The sequence below is a fragment of the Danio aesculapii genome, chromosome 4 (genome assembly GCF_903798145.1).
Source record: "Danio aesculapii chromosome 4, fDanAes4.1, whole genome shotgun sequence".
NCBI classification, from domain to species: domain Eukaryota; kingdom Metazoa; phylum Chordata; class Actinopteri; order Cypriniformes; family Danionidae; genus Danio; species Danio aesculapii.
Genome location: NC_079438.1, coordinates 10894734 through 10919640, shown reverse-complemented (window position 1 = coordinate 10919640; position 24907 = coordinate 10894734). Strand labels below are relative to the sequence as shown.

The window sequence follows — 24907 nt, the reverse complement described above, 5'->3', positions numbered from 1 at the left end:
CCATTTTGAAACAGAAAACCCACAGTTTCTCTCATTTCAGGGTCAACATACTGATCCCATATGCTATTGTTTTAGAACTTCAGTTGCCTATTGGAGAAATGACCAGGAATAATAAACGGCTACTTGCTCTACAAACAAGTGGGTTTATGACTACATACTAAGAAAAATAATAAAATTAGAAAATATGACTTTGCAACATCAAGCAGCATTAGGCATGGGCCAGTATAAGATTCTCACGGTATAATTACCTTGAATAACACGTACTGTGATTACTGCTCTAAAATATATTCTTTTTAAATATCTGGGTAAAAAACAAACACTTTTTCCCCTTTGAAGACAATATATTTTCTTTTGAGAAACTTTTAAAATATTTTGGAGCAGTAAACATGTCAGGCTGAAAAAATTCTAATGCATCATTGACTTTTGCTGTCTTCATTTGTTTCAGAAACACAGATTGCTTTACGATTTAAAGCGGCATCTTTTCTGCTGGCGATACTGTTGTCCTGAAAAACTTAAAAACCAAACATTAAAAAAGCCCTTAAATATACCGAAGGAACGGTACAGCAGAAAATATTGGCGGTTTTAAAACCTTGACTTTTTTTAAACCGCGATATACCTTAAAAACTGTTATCGTCCCATGCCTAAGCAGCATAACACTGTTTTAGGATCTAAAAACTAATTCTCAGGCAAAAAGATTACAATGGCGGCGCCTGCTGGTACGTGAAGAATATGGTCAATACTGACTAACTTTACACTCAAATGTTTGCATATCATCAGCATGCTGTAATCCATTTCTTAAGCAGCAAAAGTCATTTTTAGACTAGTTTGTTGGCCAGTTGTAGTCAGTGCAATGCTAAACGTTATTGTTCCACTATAATTTGTTCGTTTTGTCTCACGTCGTCCCAACACATCATCATATAGTTTAGAATACTGTACAATGTTTTATAACAATTAATTACTTTAGTGTCCATTTCATTCAGCATATTTAATATTGGGGGCATCCACATTATTTGACATACTGTAAACCAGGATTTCTGCAGGTTTCACCAAGTTAAATTAAAGACTTTTTAAGACCATTTTAAATGAAATTTTAGACTCATAAGGCTAAGGAATTTCAAATGGCCCAGATGAAAATTATTTTTATTTGTCCCATAAAAAAAGATTATAATTGAATACATTTAATACTACAATAATAAATGAATAATAATAATACATTAAAATATTTTAAATATTTCTTAGCAAAAGATCTTAAATTTTGTGTAAAAACAAGTAAGCTTTACTTGTATTCATACATATTTTTCCAAAATAAACTTTCTTTAAAATAAAAAACAAATAAACAATTGTTTTAAACGTTTGAAAAATTAAAATAAACTAAACCTATGCACAACAATCTGTCCAGGTCGATGTCGTCAGCAGTAAATACATGGAGCACGTTTAAACAAATGTTATTGTAAGGAAAATAATTAAACCATTATGATAAATAGAGTTAAAATGACCTTTTTAAATGAAAAGTTGAAAGTTTTAAGGAGAAGGATTGTTGGTGATTGTATGGGTTTTGGTCAAATTGGGTAGCAAAACATGAACAAAGGAAAATGAAGACTTGTTTAAAAAAGATTTAAGACCTACAACACAATATTTCAGTAAATTTAAGACTTTTTAAGGCCTAAAATTTAGATTTTGGAATTTAAGACTGAAGGATTCAGATTTATACCTTCCAATCCGTCTCTTAATGTAAGAATGTTCAGTGCATTTGCCCGCCTCTGTGTAACTTTTTCAGGAGCCACCAAACTAGGTCAGAGGTCACGGAGACCTTGAGTGGAACTGAGGGCAGAGGACTGGAAGGGTCAGTGTATCTTTTGGTCACTGAATTTTCATTTTAGAAACAGATATTGAAAAATGAAAAACGAGTCGTTTTTTGATTTTCGTTTTTGAATTTTTAAATAAAAAAACAGCTTGTTTTTCGTTTTCATGATGAAAAACGGAAAAACAAAATTCAAAAATGATTTGATTTTCATTTTTTATTTTGAATAACGAAAAAGACGCATAGGCAGATAGGCAGACGCATTTTCGATGACGCAATGCTGTCACACACAGGCTAGCCTACTATAGGCTATTATTTTTTTCCACTTAATAATGTTATAAAAGGTACTTTCTTGTTATAACTGTATTATGTTAAGACATATTTTCCTCATTAAGACAACATATTTCTCAAATAAGGGCCGGGTATAGGCTACATATTTATTTTTAGTCAGAATGTTTTAAATGAAACAACCTTTATTTTGACATTATATGCAAGCATTAGGTTAATTTACTAAACACTTTTCTGAAAAGAAAGTTTTAATATTGTTAAAACCATAATACTTCCACTTCCTGAAGTTTTACCACAAATCATTTCAAGTGAGGGAGGCATTAACACAGTTGTTTGTTACGCACATTTCAATAAATCATAATATTTTAAAATAAAAATTAACAATTAATTTTATTTGAAAGGAAACATGCTGCACAAACACCCTGATAACCATCCCATGTCTTTTAAAACGGACTATCACTAAGCTTGCAGATGAGTTGTGTGTGGGTCTATGCATGATTTCATATAGCCATGTGCAAATATAGCAGTAGATTTTTAATACATAAATTGAAATTATTAAAAAATTGCCTACTGCTATTATTTATATATATATATATATATATATATATATATATATATATATATATATATATATATATATATATATATATATATATATAAACACAGAGAGATGAGCAATGATTCCAAACGAATGTCTAATGTTACTGTCACTTCTGAAGTGGAAGTGATTTTAACAATAAACTTTATTTTCAGAAAACTGTTCAGCAATGCAAATAATGCATATGTCGTCAATTATGTTGTTTTATATATCCGGCATCAATGAGGAAAATATGTATTAACAAAATCCTGTTATCACAAGAAAATACCTTTTATAACATTATTAAGTGGGAAAAAAATAGTAATAATAATAGCCTATAGTAGGCTAGCCTGTGTGTGGCAGCATTGCGTCATCGTAAATGCGTCTGCCTATCTGGTTTTGGAATATAAAAAAAATAGTCTTTATTCGTTTTTGTTTTCTGGTGATTTTATTTTTTGTTATTCAAAATAAAAAATGAAAATCAAATAATTTTTTAATTTTGTTTTTCCGTTGTCATCTTGAAAATGAAAAACCAGCCATTTTTGAATTTTTCATTTTAAAATTCAAAAACAAAAATCAAAAAACGACTTGTTTTTCATTTTTCAATATCTGTTTCTAAAATGAAAATTCAATGACCAAAAGATACACTGACCTGGAAGCAACTGTTTCTATTGTTATTTCTATGAGTTAATGCTATCTTAAATGTCTAAAGTGATTTTGCTGTTTTTATGGTTAATTCTTTAAAAAAAAAAGTGATTCTACTTTTTATTCGAGATGGACTTTGTGTAGTAAGGATATAACTGCCTGAATGTAGATTATACCGGTTTTTAACCAGTTTTGATAAAGACGGCTGAGACTACACTCAGCCTCGGATAAGAAACAGATTATACTTTAAGCATGTGTGTTCTATTTGTGAAGACCTGTTTAAACTCAATAGCCTGGGTAATTAGTTATTATAATAATGATGTAATTCTAACTCAGATACTATCTGTGAGAACTAGTAACAGCTACTAAAAACAAGTTTAAACCCATAAAGAAGTTGATGAAAAAAAGGTAATTGTGATCAGCGTGACATATGTAAATGGAAAATACCAAGCCAACACCATCACTGTAATAGCAGATATCTTCTATGAGAATACTGTCGGTCAAATATCGTCAGCTCAGTTAAACCTTTTTTAATTTATTTTTTTTATTATTATATATAGCGCCAGTGCTTAAGGACGCTTTACAAACAGAAGAATAACAAGAAAAGTAATAACCTTAAGAAGGTAGAGAAAATGGGAGACTAATAATACATAAATGAATGACAAAAGACACGAGAACAAGTAACAGGAATAAACTCATTCCTGAGTGCTTATGTGCATTTAGGAGAACACTTAGGGCTGCAAGATGGACTTAAGTTAGTATTCTTATTATTAAAAATATATCAGTATGAAAATCAACCTGTTTGTTCATGCAGATCTTCCTGTTTGACTCTGAATGTTTCTTCAATCTTCACATCTTCACTCTCCTCTTTAATAAACGCCATCTTTATAACAGTGTGGAGATCAGTCGCTTCAGCAGGAGTTTTTCTCTGTGTTTGGACACTTTATCCTGTTTAAAATGAACAAAACAATAAAAATGTCCTGTTTAAATAAATAAAACAATGAACAGAAACAAAATAACTTCTCTTCAACAGTTCAACAGAAATCAGGTAAAAGAGTAAACCCGAGCAAGAAACAATGGCCACAAATTAGCTGAATAAAACTATGTTACTCCATTTCTTATATAGAGATGTATAGAATGGAACGACATTATGCTATTTAATAAATTAAACCTTCTTTAAAACACTTATTACACACTTATATATTGTCTACAGTGGGTATATCATTTAACATTGGCTGCAAACCTGAAACTTTAATCAATCCGTTTATATCTGTGTAAAAGTTTTAACACAAACCTTTCTCCAGTTGAATCACAGCGCTGTAGCGGCACAGCCTTATGACGTCACACGACACGCCAAAATAAAAGTCTTTTTTTTGTTTAGCTTTTTATTGCCACTTACTGTTGCAGTCATGAATTATTGATACATTTCTCCCTCGTTTTCCACGTTCCCACATACACAGACACACATATATTCAGTATTTGGAGTTGATCAAAACCTTTACTCTAAACATTTTTGGGTCATTCTATGAAACGGGTGCCATTTGTGTAGGTAACATTTGATGAGCTGCATGAAGCACAAAAATGTCCTAAAATGTGTTTCCAAAGCATAAACTAATTAATTCAAGGGTTCTTGCTAGCTTGATATATTTAAAAAATATTATTAAAGAATAATATTCTTTTTTTAATACTTTTTCATGAATACATAACAAATTTCACATGTTCGTGCTGACTAACATTGCATTTGCACCTAAAATATCACCAAATAACTTTTTTCCTCCCAATTTTTGTTTTTGATTTGAGGTTTATATGTGTGTTTCTATTTCCATAAGATATATTTATTTTATAAATGTTATATTTTTTTGTAAATATTTCATGATTTGTGTGCGTCCCTCAGTTTGACTTACCACCCCGTCACACTAACTTGTTTCATCTGTAAATGATGTACTTTTGCTTTAAATGACATTATAAAAACAAAATTGACATCATATGTGCCCTGCACCCTCCAAGACTAAAAGCTGGAAATTACAGAAATTCATTTACATTTCTGTTTTTGTTGTTTTTTTCTTGTTAGACAGGGTCCGTCAAGCTCAACCCAACCACCCCGTCACGCAAAACAGATAGGGTAAACTTATTTATTTTATTTTTTTTTACCTTTTTAAAGCAAAGAAGAGTCAATTTTAGATTGAATGAATGTATGCTTGGTGAGGAACTTGACCACAGGGGAGATTTGTGGCCATTTTTGGATGCACTGTACCACCCTGTCACATTTTTTATTGTGATGTTAATTATATGTTAATAAATTGTCCGTAGTGTATGAGTGTGTATGGATGTTTCCCAGGAATGGGTTGCAGCTGGAAGGGCATCCGCTGGGTAAAACATGTGCTGGTTAAGTTGGCGGTTCATTCCGCTGTGGCGACCTCAGATTAATAAAGGGACTACGCCGAAAAGAAAATGAATGAAATCATTTGAGAATGAGATTCTAATATAGGGCTAATCAATTAATTCAGTAATTTTCTTTTAATTTAATCCTGTTTGGTCTCTCACACACTTCATTACTTTCTCTTTCACACACTCATTTTAGCTATTCACTCATTATCCTTCACTCCAACATTCATACTAATTTTTAATTACAAATTTCACATTTTATAACATAATTGCAGACAGATCTGTTTCCATCAAGAGTAGCACACAGTTCAGATTAAACATTATTGGACATACAGTGTTCACCATTCATTCAATTTCGGCTTAGTCCCTTTATTAATCTGGGGTTACCACAGCAGAATGAACCACTAACTTATCCAGCATGTGTTTTACGCAGTGGATGCCCTTCCATCACGGGAAACACCCATACTCATTCACACAAATACACCAAGGACAATTTAGCTTACCCAATTCACCTATATCACATGTGTTTGGACTTGTAGGGGAAACCGGAGAAAACCCACACCAACATGGGGAGAACATGCAAACTCCAAACAGAAATGCCAACTGATCCAGCCGAGGTGGTCTATCTTACCTCAATGGTCTAATTTTACATACCCCAAAATAAAAACGATATATTTTTAACTTCACAAATTACACTGTTTAAAGGTTTACACTGGATAAATACTTTTAAAACACATTGTCCTTACCACCCTGTCACAGTGAACAACCCAGTCACAGCAGATGCCACACTGCCATTTTCTTAAAGGTTTATAGAAAGGAAATGAAATGTGACATAATTTAATGTTGAATGGTGTTCTTGCTGTGTGGACTAAATTAATAAAAATGTAAGTTAATTTGTATTTTTTAAGGAAATTTGTTTTTTCAGTGAAAACAATGAGGCAATTGAGATGCCAAATGTATTTTTCAAAGTTAAAAATGTAATAATAAAAAATTTGATTAAACTACAGACTTTCTCTTGATAGCTGCGTAAAAGAGGACATTTTATTATTTGGAAAGCATTTAAAAAATGTGTGTTTTAAGGATGAGCAAAGTTCTCAGAGGACTGAAACAACAGGTGGCAGACAATGCCACAGTGCCTAGTGTACACCCTGCACAAAAATCCTAGATATAGCCATAGAGGTAAAGTTGGTTTTATATTCGCACATTCGGATTTTCCCCTTAATAATATAATTTCATAAAAGTATTATTTACAAACTCTAAATAGCGAAATCATATTAGCAGCCAATGATTATCAAAGTACAACATTGTTCACAGTCAAATAAACAGTGTTAATGTTGTTTTCAAGTCATACCTGCATGCTAATTCCAATCGAATATTCAAAGTAACATAGTAAACTATGTAGAGACTTCTAAATGAACGAATGTGCGAATATATAACCAATTTTACCTCTATGATGTAGCCTATGAAGTTATAGAAATAAGAACGTAGATGTCATAGTTACGAGGATGAGATTTGGATATTAATAGTAATGTGCTTTAGACCAGTAGTGTAGTCCTTGCTCAGTCTTGCTCAGTATACTTGCTTGCTCAGTACACTTACTTTTTTCCACGAACTGTTTGCGTATTACCACTTCTGAGGATCAATAATTGCGTATACCCTCGGTATACTTACTTGTTTTTCTGATTAAACTTCCCTAATTTACGTGTATTCACTTCCCTTTTAACTGTATACCAAATCATACTCGCATCTTAATTTGTTGCAACTGGTGCATTTATGTTTAACTTGCGCCATTCTCCGCCCCCTGAAGACAGCAGCAGCTGTGAGAAAATTTCATGAGAGTTTTTCGAAGATCACGGCAAGTCAACTGAATGATGTCTCGCTCAAACGTTCAGGTAAATTTATGAAACGGCATGGGCGTCGCTTTAGCCCTCCTATATTACTATTCAGCCCCCTTAAACGTTTTGTGATTTAGCTCATTAACTGTACATCACCAAATTCTAGCCTCAGTTCTCTTTAATTTTGATATGAAAATGGCAGCAGACTTCTGCTCCATTTTCAGCTTGTTTTACATTTAATCAGCAAACCACAACTGTGCAGAAGGTGTGTGTTTATCGAAAGATTGTTATAATATCTGCATATTTGCAGTCCTTTACTACAGAAACACTTGTATCATTTGTACCCCAATCAAAGGGTCATGGAGGAGCAATCACAGCCCGTTTTCGATCATATATCAGTTATATAACACTTTTTATGTTTTTCATAATTTTTTGCTTTTGAAAAAGGAACACAAATAAACACGGTCCCTGAATTGAGCGCAAATAAGAAGCTGTGAATAAGAAGATGGATTTAGCCTTGTGGCAAGACGGGTCTTCACAAGAACACCAGGACGTTCTCTGTGTTCTTGGGATTGAGAACAGAATCTATATAAACTCCAGCTCATTTTAATCGTGCAGCTGTATAATGTTGTCTGTTTGTGACGGATGTTTTTCACTGTGCTTCTGCATTCATAAACGAAAGTGAAAGTACTTTTTGTGGTACAATTTTACACAGACAGAATCCATTATTTACAACACCAATTAGCTTTAAACAGCTTAAACAGAGTGAATTCAAAACGCTTAGGCAGGACTTGACAAAACATAAGTTTGTACGTTTTATGTGTATAATTTATAATAAATAAACAGCTGTGATTATTCATTTGTTTACTCGCAACGAACCTCAGGATGTCAGACCTGCTGATCTCTTTCTGCATTCAGCTGAATTATGAAGGCTAAAGTCTAATAAATACAACAACTATGTGGTTAAATAAAAAATTTCACACTTTTTTTTTTTTTTAATTTTGGTGTCTCAAAGGCACTTTATAGTGATAATGACCCTAAAAACGTTTTTCAAAATTGTCTTAAAAATGTTTAGATTAAAGGTTTTGATCAACTTTAAATACTGAATATCTGTGTCTGTGTGAGAGATAGCAGATCTGTTGTGTAAAGTGGAAAACGAGGGGGAAATGTATCAATAAGTCATAACTGCAAGTGGCAAAAAAGCTGAACAAAAAAGACTTTTATTTTGGCGTGGCGTGTGACGTCATAAGGCTGCGCTGCTCCAGCGATGTGATTCAAGTGGAGAAATGTTGTTTTAAAGCTTTTACAGATATAAAGCGATTGATTAAAATTTCAGGTTTTCCCTTCGGCTCAAAGTATGTACCTGTTGTTTACAATATTATTTACTCTTTATACAACGTAGTGCTATTTTACTCACAGTAATCGAAGGCTATTGTTTGATTAAAGTAACAGAAATGTGTATAATAAATGTTTTAATGAAGGTTTAATTTATTTAGTAGCATAATGTCAGTTCATTCTATGTATACATCACTATATATAAGAAATGGAGTACTAGTTTAATCTGCTCATTTGTGGCTATTGTTTCTAGCTCAGACCTGATTTCTTTATTGAGGTAAAGTTGGTTTTATATTCGCACATTCAGACTTTCTCCTAAACTAACTTAATATAACTTTTTTAAATAATTATTTGCTAATTCTAAACAGGGAAATCATCTTATCAAAATACAACATTGTTCACAGTCAAATAAATAGTAATGTAGTTTTCAAGTCCTACTTAGATGAGATTTCAGACTCAAAGTACCATGGTAAACATTACAAGGACCATGTCACAAGTTGTCACTGAACAAATGTGCGAATATAAAACCAACTTTACCTCAATTATTTCTTTTTGATTTCTTGTTTCTTTCAACTTTTTATTAATTACTCTCATTAAAAGAAACTGTTGAAGCAAGTGTTGAAGAGAAGTTATTTTGTTTCTGTTCATTGTTTTGTTCATTTTAAACAGGATAAAGTGTCCAAACACAGAGAAAAACTCCTGCTGAAGCGACTGATCTCCACACTGTTATAAAGATGGCGTTTATTAAAGAGGAGAGCGAAGATGTGAAGATTGAAGAAACATTCAGAGTCAAACAGGAAGATCTGCAGGAACAAACAGGTTGATTTTTATTCTCAAAGACCAACTCAGCCATTTAATCCTCATTCAGATATATTTTAATAATAAGAATACTAAATTAAATCCATCTTGCAGTCCTGAGTGTGCTGCCTAGTTCTCCTAAATGCACATAAGCACTCATTGAAAGACAGGAATCAGTTTCTTTTTTGTTACTTGTTCCCATGTCTTTAGTCATTACTTTATGTATTATTAGTCTCCCATTTTCTCTACCTTCTTAAGGTTATTGCTTTTCCTGTTGTCCTACTGTTTGTAAAGCATCCTTGAGCACTGGTGCTATAAAAAACAGTAAAAACATTCATTCATTTTTGGCTTAGTCCCTTTATTAATCCGGGGTCACCACAGCGGAAAGGACTGCCAACTTATCCAGCACATATTTTACGCAGCGGATGCCAGCCACAACCCATTTCTGGAAAACCTCCATACACTACGGACAATTTAGCCTACCCAATTCACCTGTACCACATGTCTTTGGACTGGTGGATGCAGGGAGAACATGCAAACTCCACACAGAAACACCAATTGACCCAGCCGAGGCTCGAACCAGCAACCTTCTTGCTATAAGGCGACAGCACTACCTACTGCGCCACTGCATCACCTTAAATAAAAACATTAAATTTAAAAAAAGTTTAACTGAGCTGACGATATTTGACCTACAGTATTCTCATAGAAGATATCTGCTATTACAGTGATAGTGTTGGCTTGGTACTTTCCATTTGCATATGTCACGTTGATCACAATTCCCATTTTTTCATCAACTTCTTTATGGGTTTAAACTTGTTTTTAGTAGCTGTTACTAGTTCTCACAGATAGTATCTGAGTTAGAATTACATCATTATTATAATAACCCAGGCTATTGAGTTTAAACAGGGTTTCCACCTCTGAAAGAATATAGTGGACTCAGACACTACTCCAAACGAATCGACGCTGTTTTTCAGCCTTTATTAGGCACATAAACACAGTTATACTCTCATTAAAATAAAATCCATGTTAGTATGTCAAAATACGTGGATGCCCCCAATATTAAATATGCTGAATGAAATGGACACTAAAATAATTATTTTTATTAAGCATTGTACAGTGTTCTAATCTATATGATGTTGCTGTGGGACGACAAGAGATAAAACAAACACGTTATAGTGGAACAATAACATTTAGCATTGCACTGACTACAACTGGCCAACAAACTAGTCTAATGACTTTTGCTGTTTAAGAAATGGATTACAGCATGCTGATGATATGCAAACATTTGACTTGATTTTTTAAAGAATTAATTTTTAGATCCTAAAAACAGATGCTGCTTAGGCATGGGATGCTAACCGCTTTCAAGGTATAAAACCACTGAAATGTTCTGCTATACCGTTCCTACAGTATACATGTAAAAAAATTTTTATGTTTTAAGTTTTTCAGGACAACAGTATCTCCAGCAGAAAATATATCCAAAGATGCTGTTTTAAATCATAAACAAATCTGTGTTTTTGAAACAAATGAAGACAGCAGAAGTGAATGATTCATTTGAATTATTCAGCCTGACATTTACTGCTCCAAAATACTTTTAAAAGTTTCTCAAAAAAAAAAAAAAAAAAGATTGTGTTCAAAGGGAATTTTTTTGTTTAGTATATATATATATATATATATATATATATATATATATATATATATATATATATATATTAAGCAGTAATCACAATACAGTGAAACTCTGATATTTTTCTTTAAGGTTATCATACCGTCAGAATCTCACGCCTGTTTCACACCACAAGCGAAAGCAGTACGTGAGCAGAGCGTGTGCTCGGCGCGTATGGAGAGCAGAAGCAGCACGCAGGCGTTTGCCTTTCACACAAGCTGCGTCTGCAGAGATCAATCTATCTCTGTCTATTCTATCTAGTTACATATCTCTCTCTATATACAAATACACTTTTAAAAAAACTTTTCATCTGCACTTATTGGGTAAAACTGCTACTTTTTACTGTCATTCAGTGTGTTTTGGTCAGTATCAATGAACTGCCACTTTAATTGAGCGTGAGCAGCGCAGCAAAAATAGACCCAGCGCCGAAACTATCACGGCACTGCTGCTTCAGCAACGCTCATGCCTCACACTGACGCGCTGCTGCTGCGTGCGGTATGAAAGCTCTAATCTGTTAACATGGACGCCGAAAAAAGCACGCGCTGCTCACGCTCTGCTCACGCGCTGCTCACGCTTGCGGTGTGAAACAGGCTTTATACTGGCCCATACCTAATGCTGCTTGATGTAACAAAGTCATATTTTCTAATTTTATTGTGTTTCTTTGTATGTATAGTCATGAACACACTTGTTTGTAGAGCAAATGGCTGTTTATTAGTCCTGATCATTTCGCCAATAGGCAACTAAAGTTCTAAAATAATAGTATATGAGATCAGGGGCCTGTTTCAGTAAGGAGGTTCAACTAACTCTGATTTTAAACTTGAACTCTGAGTTGATTTACAGAGATTAAAAACAGAGTTTTGGGTTTCAGCAGGGGCGTAGCAGACATTTTAAAAGTGGGGGGGACGGCTGTATGAGATCATACGTTCATATAATTATTAGTCACCTGTTTCTAAATGGTCTGTCTCTAAAAGTGAGGGGGACGTATCCCCCCCTCCGGTTGCTACGCCTCTGGGTTTCAGAAAAGCTGATCAGAGTTGAGTAGACCAACTCAACGTTAAGTGCACACACCGTGACTCTAAAAAGGCATTATCAATGGAGCACAGATAATACGAGTGACCATGGCAACATCTGAAAAAAGAGATCAGCATTTCTGTCTCCAGCTGAACTTGATGTGCTCATGCAAAGTTATAGCAAATATGAGCATATATTTAAAAAAGCAACACCACTGCATCAGTGAAACAGAGACAGTTAGCATGAAAACACAGCTGCTCAAGTTAATATGTAATAATACATCTAAAGTATTTAAATATTTAAGTATAAAAAAAGTAATGTAATGTCTGACATTTATAAAATTTTTACACACGTTCCCACTTTTATCCACGTTGATCAGTTTTAATAGATTTAAAAGTGCACTTGTGTGTCTGCCTCTATTATTGATCAAGTTATATAGGTTAATATGACATTTAGAATGTAAGCAGAACTAAAAAAATTTGAACGAATAATAATCCCATTAATCTAGTAACAGTACATGTTAAAGGACAGTGAATTTAAGCACAATATTTATTAAAAAAGGACAAGCCATTCTCATACGTGACTTACATTTGTTCTTTGTGTGACTGAAATGTAGGCAATGGCTATGTTTCCATGCAAAAATATTAATTAAATGTATGTGCATAACTGGAATATCACATAAAAGATGTGAGAATAAATCAGCGTTTCCATCCAACGAGTCAAAGAGAACAAAATCGTCACTTCCTGACTAACTGGAGCCAAATATCAACAGTAAAAACAGAATTTACTGCGGTAGAAGAAGCTGCGTCAATTTTTTTCTTTATTTAATAAATGTACTCGCGCATCAGAAGACAATGTTGACACACAATGAACAAGTGAGGGTGTTTGCAGCCATGAGACGTGGAGAACAGACTCTCTTGACACTCTGGAGGTCATTAATAATATACATTAATACTAAAACGGTTAAAGCGTTTTAGAATGACCAAAACAACATTTTCGATGTTTTGCAGTGCGCTCAGCCTGGTGGATTGTCTATTCACATTTTCATCCTCAAATGATCTCTTATAACAAACCTTTTTTAATGCACATGCTGTAATTTGTTCAGTAAAAGTGTTTTTTTTGTAGTTTTTTTTGTCCATTGTAGTTTAGGCGCATCGATTCTATGGAATAAAAGTTTATCCTGCTCAGTTTTGCGCATTTTTTATGTGTATTTTTAAAAAGTTACAGTATGCGTCATGATGTTTCCATCAATCGTTTTGTATGCGCATATCCAAAATGAGCATTAAAATAGGTGGGTGGAAATGTAAGGCTAAGGCGAGAAATACTGCTTCGTCTTTAAAAAAGGGGAGGAGACAGACAGAAACTCAGAGTTTAGAGAATAAAACCTGCTCCTGACCAGGTTAGGTTCACAGTGTAAGTTACCACGGTAACTGACACTAAGTTAAAGTTACCTCTCTTTTAGAAACAGGCTTGACTTGCCCTGCTTTCTCCAGTTTGACAAACCTGCCATTTTGAAATGGAAAACCCAGAGTTTCTCTCATTTCAGGGTTAAAATACTCTTAGTTTTCAATTAACCTCCTTTCTGAAACAGGCTCCTGGTCACTGCTATGACATGATTGACAATTGTGGCTGTTTGTCATTGTACTCTAGTTATCCTGAGAGCTGATGCTGAGTATTCTTAGGGCTTTTCACACTTCAAATTGTTAACCCTGGGTCATTCTAACCCTGGATATACAGAATCCTGGGTTATCTGTAATCATGTTCGACACTGCTCATGCTATACCTGGGGTTAAAAAATAATCCTGGGTGTTCATTAACAGACGTTTCACATTTGCAAACCCCTGGTTAACATTATTACTTGTATATTTATGTTGTCACTGTCCCTGATTAGACAAACAGCAGGTCACCTTTTTAAATGGCATTTCTGCATCTTGTCGGGTATATAATTGTCATCACGTATGTCTTCAGCTAAGCCTTAGGACATGCACAAAGGCAAGAAAACAAATACAAAAGTACAAATGAATGAAAACAAGTAGCAAAGTATGTCATCTCGTCATCTCCTCATCACTCCAGTTTACAGCAAACAGGGCATTAAGCATTAGCACAAGTTCATTCATTCATTTTCTTTCAGCTTAATCCCTTTATTCATCAGGGGTCACCACAGCGGAATAAACCACCAACTTATTCAGCATTTGTTTTAAACAGCACATGCCCTTCCAGCTGCAACCCAGTACTGGGAACATTTGCATAAGTTATATACAATAATGCAAACTTACTAATATAAGCTGAATTATGCGCACTTGCTGTGAATATGCAGGATTTGTCTCAATCGGGGCTTCCAAGCAAGTTAAAAATGTTTAAATTTAGTGGAAGATACACATGAGGGAACACAACATGAGTAATATAGAGGGAGTGCATTTGATTATTTGCATTTCAAGAGTTCCCACTTAGATATGCTTGGCGTATAAAGCAGGTTTGGCATGCTGTCCCGGGAGAGAACCCTGAGCTCAGAGATATTTGAGCCCAGGGCTCCCGCCCGGTCGATAAGCATATCAGGAGATCCGAGATCAGGTAGGTCTCAAGAGCTCCCCAAAATGCTATCAACTCGGGACAACAGCCGTGTATTTAGAAGAATCTCCCCCCAAAAGCTAGAACCTTTTTGCTATATCCGGCTGCTGGATATAGAGTTTATAGAAAGGGAAAGAGGCTAGGGAGCTCCAGCTGGAGCAAAGAGTGAAACAGACTCCTGTTGGAGCCTGAGCAGGGGGGTGGGGGGGAGGGTGACTAGTGGAGGGGGCCAAAAAAGGGGTGGCTAGGGTTGACCCCTTACGAGTCAAAACAAAATATGCTCGAGGAACACTCCTGACGGAGATAGAGCTGGGAAGTGGCAGCGCTATATATAAATATATATGTATATATATGAGAGTATATATATATATATATATATATATATATATATATATATATATATATATATATACATACATATATATATATATATATATACATACATATATATATATATATATAATGGTGTAATCTAAGGCCTGGAGGGGGCAATTAGGAGACTTTTCTGAGTCAGAATAGGCGCTGCGGTAGTTGGGGGCAGCAATTCTTATTATTTGTCAACTGCAGCAGAAATCGTGAAGTGGGATTTGGGTGGTGGAGATTTCTGCTAGAGAATGAGTGGCAAGTTTGGCGAGACTCCTGTAGGAGTCGATGCTCGAGGAACACTCCTACTGGAGATAGAGCAGGGAGTGACAGCGCTCTATATAAATATATATCTATGAACAAAAAATCCATAGATATATATATCTAATGAGTTTCAGTGGCCTTGGGGGTGGGGGGTGACATGACCCCTGCGGGGGTCGGCGCCCGGGGAACAGGGCAAGCTGGCCGACTCTGACAGGAGTCTGGGAAAAGAGGATTTGGAGGGTGAAGACTCCTGTTAGAGGGTGACGGGATGAGTTAGGTGCTCGAGGAATACTCCGTGAGGAGATGGAGCGGGGAGTGACAGCGCTATATATAAATATATATTTATGTACTTGCGTATATAGATATATAAATATATAATAATAAGGTTGCTAAGGACTGGGAGGGGCAGTGAGATGACTCCTGCGGGAGTCGAAGCTCAGGGTAACACTCCTGCGGGAGTCAGAGCCTTAGGGGGGGCAGGGTCTGGCAGGAGTCGGGAAATGGGAGGGGGCTGTGAAGACTCCTGCAGAAACGGCCGGGGGTGGCGGGGTGACGAGGGGGCTTGTATGCACCTTCGATTTACTATGTGGCTGGGGGAGAAAGTTGAGTGTTACTCAGTTTAGAAGTAAGGGAAAGGAGGAGGGAAGGTGGCTGGATCATGCCCTCGCCCTTGAGTAGATGTGGGTTGATGGCTGGCGAGAGTTATCTGGGCTTCTTTGAGGTGCCTTTGGCGAAGACGTATGTATGTCTTTAAGGCATTGGATGACCACCTTCCCAGGGTCTGGATTTGTTGTTGTAAAGCCCTTTGTGCTTCTGTGGTGGCTGCTCATATTCTGAAACAGAGTATATACAGGAATCAGAAAGTGTAATTCAACACCTTTAAATACCTTTAAGACTCTTTCAATACATTTAAAGAACTGTAACCACTTTTCAACCAGAAAGGTGCGGTGGTAGTCAGCATTGTATAGTTATGCATGTTCCTGTAAGAATAAAAGTGTGGAGTGTGACGATAGTGGTATTTGAAGTGTAAGTGTATATGACTTGTTTAGAGCATTGCTGCTACATCATTTGAAACTTGGGTGACCTCTAAATGGGTTAGAGCTGTTGTGAAATAGAGTAAATGGAAGTATGGGATAGTTTGAGTTTGGAGGGAAATTAAAGGAAGAAAAGAGGGGAAGAGGCCTAGAAATGCATGTGGGTGGAGGTCGGTTGGAGAGGATCAGCTGGGCTTCCCTGATGTGATATTGTTCTCTTGAGGTGGTAAATGATCCGTTGCTTCCTCCTCCTGCCCAGTTAGATCAGCTATGATGGGATGGAATGTGGGATTGAAATTATGTTAATTCAGACTTCTCAAAAACCAAAAGGGGCTAGTGTGAATATGGCATCAAGTGTGTGGGCTGTATGAGGGGAAATGCATCTTTGCGAAGAGTGTGAATACATTTGGAATGGATGTAGAGTGTGATGGATTGAATAAGGGCAGTTTCTGGAGCTGGTAGCCATGATCTCTAAAATGAGAAAACAAGAAAGAATTAGAAATGAAATATTCACAACATGGTACATGTACAGAAGACATAATTAAATGTTTTAGCTGATATTCATGCGAGGTGTCTTCATAAGTGCGTGGGCAACTGTGAATGGAAGCGCCTTTGTTAAAACATGTTACAATAGCTTTGATGTCACAATGTGCAAGGGTTGTAGAAGTGGACATTCGTCCCCCTGCAGGGTGGCAGATGGATGGAGAGCTGAGGATATGGGGCGTGTCTTGGCTGGCGGTCCTGGAAGTACCTCTTGAAGAGCAGGTGAGATGACAGTAGAGTGAAGTGGAGTTTAAACCTCTTAGTGATATAGAAGTTTGTTTAAAAGCAAAATGTATCTAACACAGAGACAGTGAATGAAACGTTACTCCACTGCCAGAAATGTCCTCCTTGTTCGTAGCAGTCAAGCAGGAAGTTGTTTCTTTGCTGTTTCACATCCCACTGACTTGCCATTATAAACTTGACTATGGCACTCATGTGTATTGATATACGAGTAGCTATTGGCATGTTGCAAAAGAGCTTCAATGCTTTATGTGTTGTATGTTTTTCACTGGCTGGGTAATACTCTTTTCATTGGTTCCATGGCTATCAGATTAGATGTGGCAGAGGGGTTATTTTATGTATATATTTATTTATTTATTTTTATTATTATTGTTATTTTAATAAAATGTAAATATCAACTGCCAACATCAAACCCTTAACTTGAAAAAACGATGTCACCATTTAGTAGGAACTGTGTGAATGAACTGTTATCATGGGCTAAGATTACGTTTGGAATCTTACCATGATTGAAAAATCTCGAGTATCTGGCCTAATTCATTCACAAGTCTTAGCGTTCAGTCTATTCATGAAACTGTCAAGAGATAAGGCGGGGCCATCTAAAGTTTGGAAAGCTCATTGGATGGTGACACTTCTCCTTTCAGCTATTGGCTCCTTAGAGTATCAGTCCAAAGTCCAGAGTACAAAAGGTCAGCGGCTATTTTGTCAATCAAAATCGATATATGCCTGAAAGACTATTCTGCTGCACGTGCTCCAGCAGCTGGTTTGACTGAAAACAGTGCATCCTTCCATGGACGTTTATCAACATATGAATATGTTGTGGACTAATGTTTGTGGAATAGATTGCTTGGTCAGTTGCAATCGAACTACTTCAACAGTCAGAAAGTTATGGATCTGTGGACAGGCGGGAGGTTGAGAGGCGAGTTCTTTATTGAAATCATTTGATTCATGCTAGTCTCGTCTTTTGAAACCTTTATAAAATGTTTAGTCTTTGTTAGAGTGTAGTTATGTAGCGAGGCTTCCGTTTAAAGCATGTACGTCACCGAAAGTGGACCTCTAGGATATCAGTGAGAGTCCGGCGTCATAGAAATGGCTTGGATCGCCGGCGTCTTGAGTTTAGTCGAAGTTGTGGCTTGCGTTGTGCGGGGAAGTTGGAGTAGAAGTTGGAAGAGCCAGCGTCTTGCTGTAATTCAGGCTTGATAGCTGGCGAGGCGGCGGCTGAAGTTTTGGGGAGAGCAGGGTTCTGGCTGAAGTTGTTGTTGTTTGTTTGTTTGTCTGCTTAAATGTGTACACGTTAATAGACCAAACAAAATATGATCTGATTTATTTTGATGTGCATCTAAATTACAGTGTTTGTAGCCGATGTTTCCAGTGTCTTTTCAATTTTCAGGTTTAGATGAGAGTTTTATAGACTTAATGAAAACTAATGTTTTATCTATGTATTTCAGACCTAATTGAAGAGAATGAGGGGAGTAAAGAGGAGGAACATCATGTCAAAATTGAGGAAAAAAATCATTTACAGACTGATGGCATTGTGAAAAGGAGAGACAAGAATCGTTACACCTGCATTCAGTGTGGAAAGAGTTTTGGAAGAAAAGACAATCTTAAGACTCACATGAGGATCCACACTGGAGAGAGACCATTCACATGCACTCAGTGTGGGAAGAGTTTCTACCAATCATCAAACCTTAATAATCACATGAAGATCCACACTGGAGAGAAACCATTTACATGCACTCAGTGTGGGAAGAGTTTCATCCATTCATCACACCTTAATCTACACATGATGATTCACACTGGAGAGAAACCTTTCACGTGCACTCAGTGTGGGAAGAGTTTTAAATGCTCATCACACATTAATAAACACATGAGGATCCACACTGGAGTAAAACCATTCACTTGCACTCAGTGTGGGAAGAGTTTTAACAGCTCATCACACCTTAATCAACACATAAGGATCCACACTGGAGAGAAACCATTTACATGCACTCAGTGTATGAAGAGTTTCATCCAATTATCACATCTTAGTCACCACATGAGGATCCATACTGGAGAGAAACCATTCACATGCACTCAGTGTGGGAATGGTTTTAGCCGATCATCACACCTTAATAAACACATGATGATCCACACCGGAGAGAAACCATTCACATGCACTCAGTGTGGGAAGAGTTTTAGCCGATCATCACACCTTAATAAACACATGATGATTCACACTGGAGAGAAACCATTCACGTGCACTCAGTGTGGGAAGAGATTTAAATGCTCATCACACATTAATAAACATATGAGGATCCACACTGGAGTAAAACCATTCACTTGCACTCAGTGTGGGAAGAAATTCAGCCAATTATCACACCTTGATCAACACATAAGGATCCACACTGGAGAGAAACCATTTACATGCACTCAGTGTGGGAAGAGTTTCAGCCAATTATCACACCTTAATCACCACATGAGGATCCATACTGGAGAGAAACCATTCACATGCACTCAGTGTGGGAATGGTTTCAGCCGATCATCACACCTTAATAAACACATGATGATCCACACCGGAGAGAAACCATACACATGAACTCAGTGAGAAGAGTTTCAGCCAATTATCACACCTTAATGAACACATGAAGATCCACACTGGTGCGAAAGAGTATATGTGCTTTGAGTGTGAGAAGACTTTTATTAGAGCTTCAAAATTGAGACTGCCCCAGGCGATTCACAGTGTTATAAGAGGTTTAATCAGTTAACACATTTGAAAACACAAAAGAGGATGCACACTGGAGAGAAACTGTACAGATCTGATCTTTGTCTACAGAGTTTCGTTCATTCGGCGCAGCTTAAGAAACACATGGACAAAAAGTTGCATCTTTAACATGAATGCAGCAAAACATTTTCTCATGTGCAGAGGATGTTGCGTTCCTTGCGTTGTAGTGAATGGTGCCCATGGAATTAATGGTGCCATTATTAATGTGAGACAACAAAAATACAAACGCAAACCTCTCCTGTATTCTGACATTCCAATTCTTCAGAGCTCAACTATTTGAAACAGTCAAGAGTAAGAGAAGAGCACGACGTGACCAGAAGAGGACGCACAAGACTCAGGAACGGAGAAGAAGGGAGATGTTACCTCTCTCTGACCCTTATCTGTTCTTACCTTCTCCTGACCTCCTTTGAGTGCAATACAACTTGCGCAGCTGACCCTGAAGACCTGAGACTCTGCTTGCGAAGCAGGGAGGTCTCATAGTCATCGTAAATTAGGGATGCCTCTCATTGGAAATACCTTGTGGAATGCTTAGTGCCTTAAAATATCTAAAAATTGTGTATGAGAGTTCTTGTATGTTGATTTATGTTCTAAGATGTGCCTATGGGACAGCTATAAATTTGTTCACATAAGACATGACCTATACGTTTTGCTGAATAGTAGAATTATTGACTGAGTGGTCAGACCACATCATTAGTTGGTCCTTAGTGACTTATAATTAGTGTTTTGATATATTGGGTAAAAACCCAGATGGTGTACGGGTAGTTATATGCAGTATGTCAAGTCCTCACTGATATATGAGGTGTAGTTATGTGCATGACCTGATTTTGGAAGTTTAAAAAGCTGAACCAAACTGACCAGCTTTGTGCTTTCCGACTTCTGTATACTGAGGTTGGTTGCCCTTTATCCTCAACTGAGGATAAAGTAAGGATTTTGTTTCTGTCATTTGTCTTTTGTTTATTCTACTTTTTCACTGGATTTTACTTTATTAATAAAAGTGTTTTTTTATTACTTATCTTAACTGGAGTGGACATTGACTTCATTTACCAGAACCCATCAGAGTTACCCTGTGTGGTAAAGTATGAATCTAATTTATTCTTTTGTAAAATACATTATAAAGTCGATCTAAAACGAACTAAAGACGAACTAAACCCTAGCTAAGAAATATAGCGAAGGGAGGATTCTGGTTTATCTTTGTTTAATTAGGATGATTAAAGAAAGGCGATGCAGCACACCACTATTGTGAAAGGCAACAGCCAAAAAGTAATAGACAAAGAAGACTAACCCTAACCCTAACCCGTTGGGGAATCGAACCCTGGTCTTCCGTGTGACAGGCAAATAAACCGTCCACTATACTAACAAGGATCTGCAGAGTAAGAGAACCCGTTCTCCCCCCACACAGATCAGCAATGTAATCCAGTCCTAACAGCATTGTCTGCAGCGCTGGCACTAAAGACCTTGGCTGACAGCAAGAGGAGGGTAGAAAACTGGGCTTGGACAGTTTTTCTTCATTAATAATCCTTGCTTCTTCATCAGTCTTCGACTGGTCATCAGCAGTAACTTGAACAGTGCATCACACAGGAGAACGTTATTAGCATGTTTTGCAGCAAACAAAGCACGCCATTCATTCTTACACATAGCCCAGCTTTTACTCCACAAAATGTCAGCTTGCCCTTTCATGAGCTGCATCCAGTCAACCCTTGCAATGACATTCAAACCGGCGGAAGCTCATTACAGTGAATACTGGGTGACAGAAGATGAGAACTCCACCGCTGCAGAGTGAAAATATCGACCTTCATTTTTTTTTCTTGGTGAGGTTGTACCTTCGCTTTATCCAACCTCAACGTCAGAAAGAGATGGCATTCATACTCGACTTTTTTTTTCGCCCACACAAAGAACTCCTTGGTTGAAAGCTTTCATTTTCTACACTTCTGTGAAAGGATGTACACAAGTGTTGGTAATATAGTGGTGAGCATAGCTGGCTTCTAAGTAGATTCCCAGTCAATGTATTCCTTTTGGCTGCCGTAACATTACATGGCCAGGCGTCAATCTTGTGAAGATCTTCCCATGACATGTGGGTAGATCAGTGCATTTTGAGATGGTTGGGATCCATATACTGGACATGTTTTTCATTGCCAGGCCAAGACAAAGAGGGTCTTGGTTGAAAGCATTTTTTTTGAGCTCTTCTGGCAAGAGACTATGGCGAGTGGATAGTGCCACGGATAACCGAACGAAGGAGACAGTCGTGTACTTTTATGTCTGAGAGGGTTACGTCGCCTCAACAAACGTGTGACAAGCACGTCGCCTCAAAGACGTCTGACACTAACGTCGCCCCATCAAACGTGTGATAAGCACACCGCCTCAAACACGTCTGACACTGACGTCGCCTCAACAAACGTGTAATAAGCATTTCCCCACATACGTGTCATGTGACGCCAAATAATAAAGTAACCTTAGGTTGTTGTTTTACTACCAATTTATATTTATTATTTCATATAATTCACCATCACTATAAACGTGGTTTTAAGTTTAGCTCGAACAAGTTTTCATTATATTATTCTGAGATGTATAATTCCTCTATGTTATGTTTATGTTGATTTCTTGAGTCATTCTGACCGTGAAATGTGCGAAAATACTTGGCCCTTAAAAGAAGTTCAATAGGGGGTATAGCCTTTTGCATATTTAAAAAAATATATAGGCCAACTGTATAATGTATTGTGTGAAAGCTGTTATATGGCACGTTTCGTCCACAGACTAACTAAAAAAATAAACCCAAAACCATAAAATGCTCAAATTTGTTGCCGAGAAATGCTCTGATTATTTTTTGTAAATCAATTCACATTTCCACATGAAAAGATTCACGTTGGACACTAGATTATAAGGACTTATTTATCGGTAAAGCATATAATGCATCACATGAGTTAATTGTATAAGGGATACATGTCACATTGACATATCTCCTGTTCAAACAAAAAAATTAACAGCTAATCCTCCATGAGATACCCATCCGAAGGCCTGTAGAGATCGCGGAGCGCCACTTGATCCAAGCCGGGATAATGCCAACCCTACGAGGACCTGAGAGGTAATGCCTAAAAAACGGACTTTGTGGACAAGATACACACACAGGCTATATATACACACACACATGGTTGTATCATACACAGGCAGCATTTTTAGAAGCATAGTGTCAGGGTTCTGCCACTCTGGTCTTGTAAATTCTTGTTTTGGTGGCAGAGTCCGGACACTAGCTCTGTTTTGTCTTGTCCTGTAGTGCTCGGCTCGAGTTTTCTTGGGTCGAACACTTGTTTTGTCATTGTCTGGGTTGCGCGTCATCAAAGGTGCGCGCGGACCGTGCGCGCTCCCGCTTGACGCGGGCGCGCGGGGTCTGCGCGTCCTTGGGACGCGCGCTCTTGTACTCGTGTTTGTGTTGTTTCGTCAGCATCGCGCTGTTTCATTCTCAGCGTCTCCGTCTTGTTGGTTTCGGTTTTGGTTGGCGCTGAGATGAAACATGCGCGTTGCATTTATGTGAGCGCACGGTAAGGTGTTCACTTATCGTGTGCTCGTGTCTTGCGTCTGTTGTCAAAGCACGTGGCTCTGTGTTTACATGGGTCGCGTGCTTTTGTTGTGTGCTTTGTGTCTTGTCATACGAACACGCGGTTAATGAGTTCTCTCATTGGCTGCGTGTTCTAGTCTTGTTTAATGTGAGCACCTGGCTTGTGTTGTCTCTTTGTATCAGGTGCTCTCCCGTCTATTGTCTAGTCCCACCCTCCTTGTTAACCCATTATTAGTTAATTATGTTCATCTGTTTGTGTATTAATTTAACCCTGCTTATATTCTCCTCATGTCTGCTGTCCTGTGCCAGTTCGTCGTCGATAATTCCTTGTCCTGTTCTGTCCAGCCCTGATTCGTCCAGCCAACCCAGTCAAGTTTGTTTCTTTGTTTGTGTTATAGTTTAGTGTTTTCCCCCTCGGGGTAGTTTGTTTTGCTGTTTTTGCCTTTTTATTTTTGTATTATTATAATAAATATTTACTTTACTCTGCATCTGGGTCCTCGCCCCTTTTTCCCCTCTCTGAACCGTGACAGTACGAACTGGCCAAATGAGGACCCAGCAGAGTGAAGACAGCCCGTTCTCCAGCCGCATGCTGCAGCTCATCAGTCTGCAGTCACTGCGGCAACGTGGCATGAAGGTGGGAAAGTTTGCGGCTAAATTTGGTGTGGCAGCAGAGGGGCTGGGGTTCAATGACCAAGCCCTGGTGAACCTCCTCAACTATGCCCTCGACAAGCCCCTCAATATCCAGCAGATGCTTGAGTTGGGAGGGCTGTCTTACCATCAGTTTGTGGAGCATCTGGTTCGTCAGGCGGCTCAGGGTGAAACTCCTGATCCCAGCTTTCTGCTGTCCTCTGCTCTGAAACGGAGAGGAAAGAGGCCATCTCTCACCACCATCACGAGCACCATCTCCCAGCCTATGACCAACCCCCAAGGGTTAACCCGCACCCAAAAGCGGAGGCTGAAGAGGAAGGCCTCTTCAGCGAGGGTTGCTCCAGCCCCAGAGCGCCCGCCAGTGTCGGCTCCAGCCCCAGAGCGCCCGCCAGTGTCGGCTCCAGCCCCAGAGCGCCCGCCAGTGTCGGCTCCAGCCCCAGAGCGCCCGCCAGTGTCGGCTCCAGCCCCAGAGCGCCCGCCAGTGTCGGCTCCAGCCCCAGAGCGCCCGCCAGTGTCGGCTCCAGCCCCAGAGCGCCCGCCAGTGTCGGCTCCAGCCCCAGAGCGCCCGCCAGTGTCGGCTCCAGCCCCAGAGCGCCCGCCA

The 24907-nt window shown here is 37.9% G+C and overlaps 1 protein-coding gene and 1 pseudogene across 1 annotated transcript in view; one reads left to right on the top strand and one right to left on the bottom strand.

Annotated features, from left to right (window-relative positions):
* Positions 1–21120, top strand: part of LOC130222065 (zinc finger protein 850-like) — an 80297-nt gene extending 59177 nt beyond the window's left edge. Inside the window, exon 4 of the mRNA XM_056454689.1 lies at positions 19150–21120. Coding sequence (XP_056310664.1) covers positions 19150–19922 — 773 coding nt within the window. The 3' untranslated portion in view covers positions 19923–21120. The remainder of the gene's footprint in view (positions 1–19149) is intronic.
* LOC130222068 (gastrula zinc finger protein XlCGF57.1-like) overlaps positions 1–24907 on the bottom strand; it is a 110361-nt pseudogene that overhangs the window by 8736 nt on the left and 76718 nt on the right.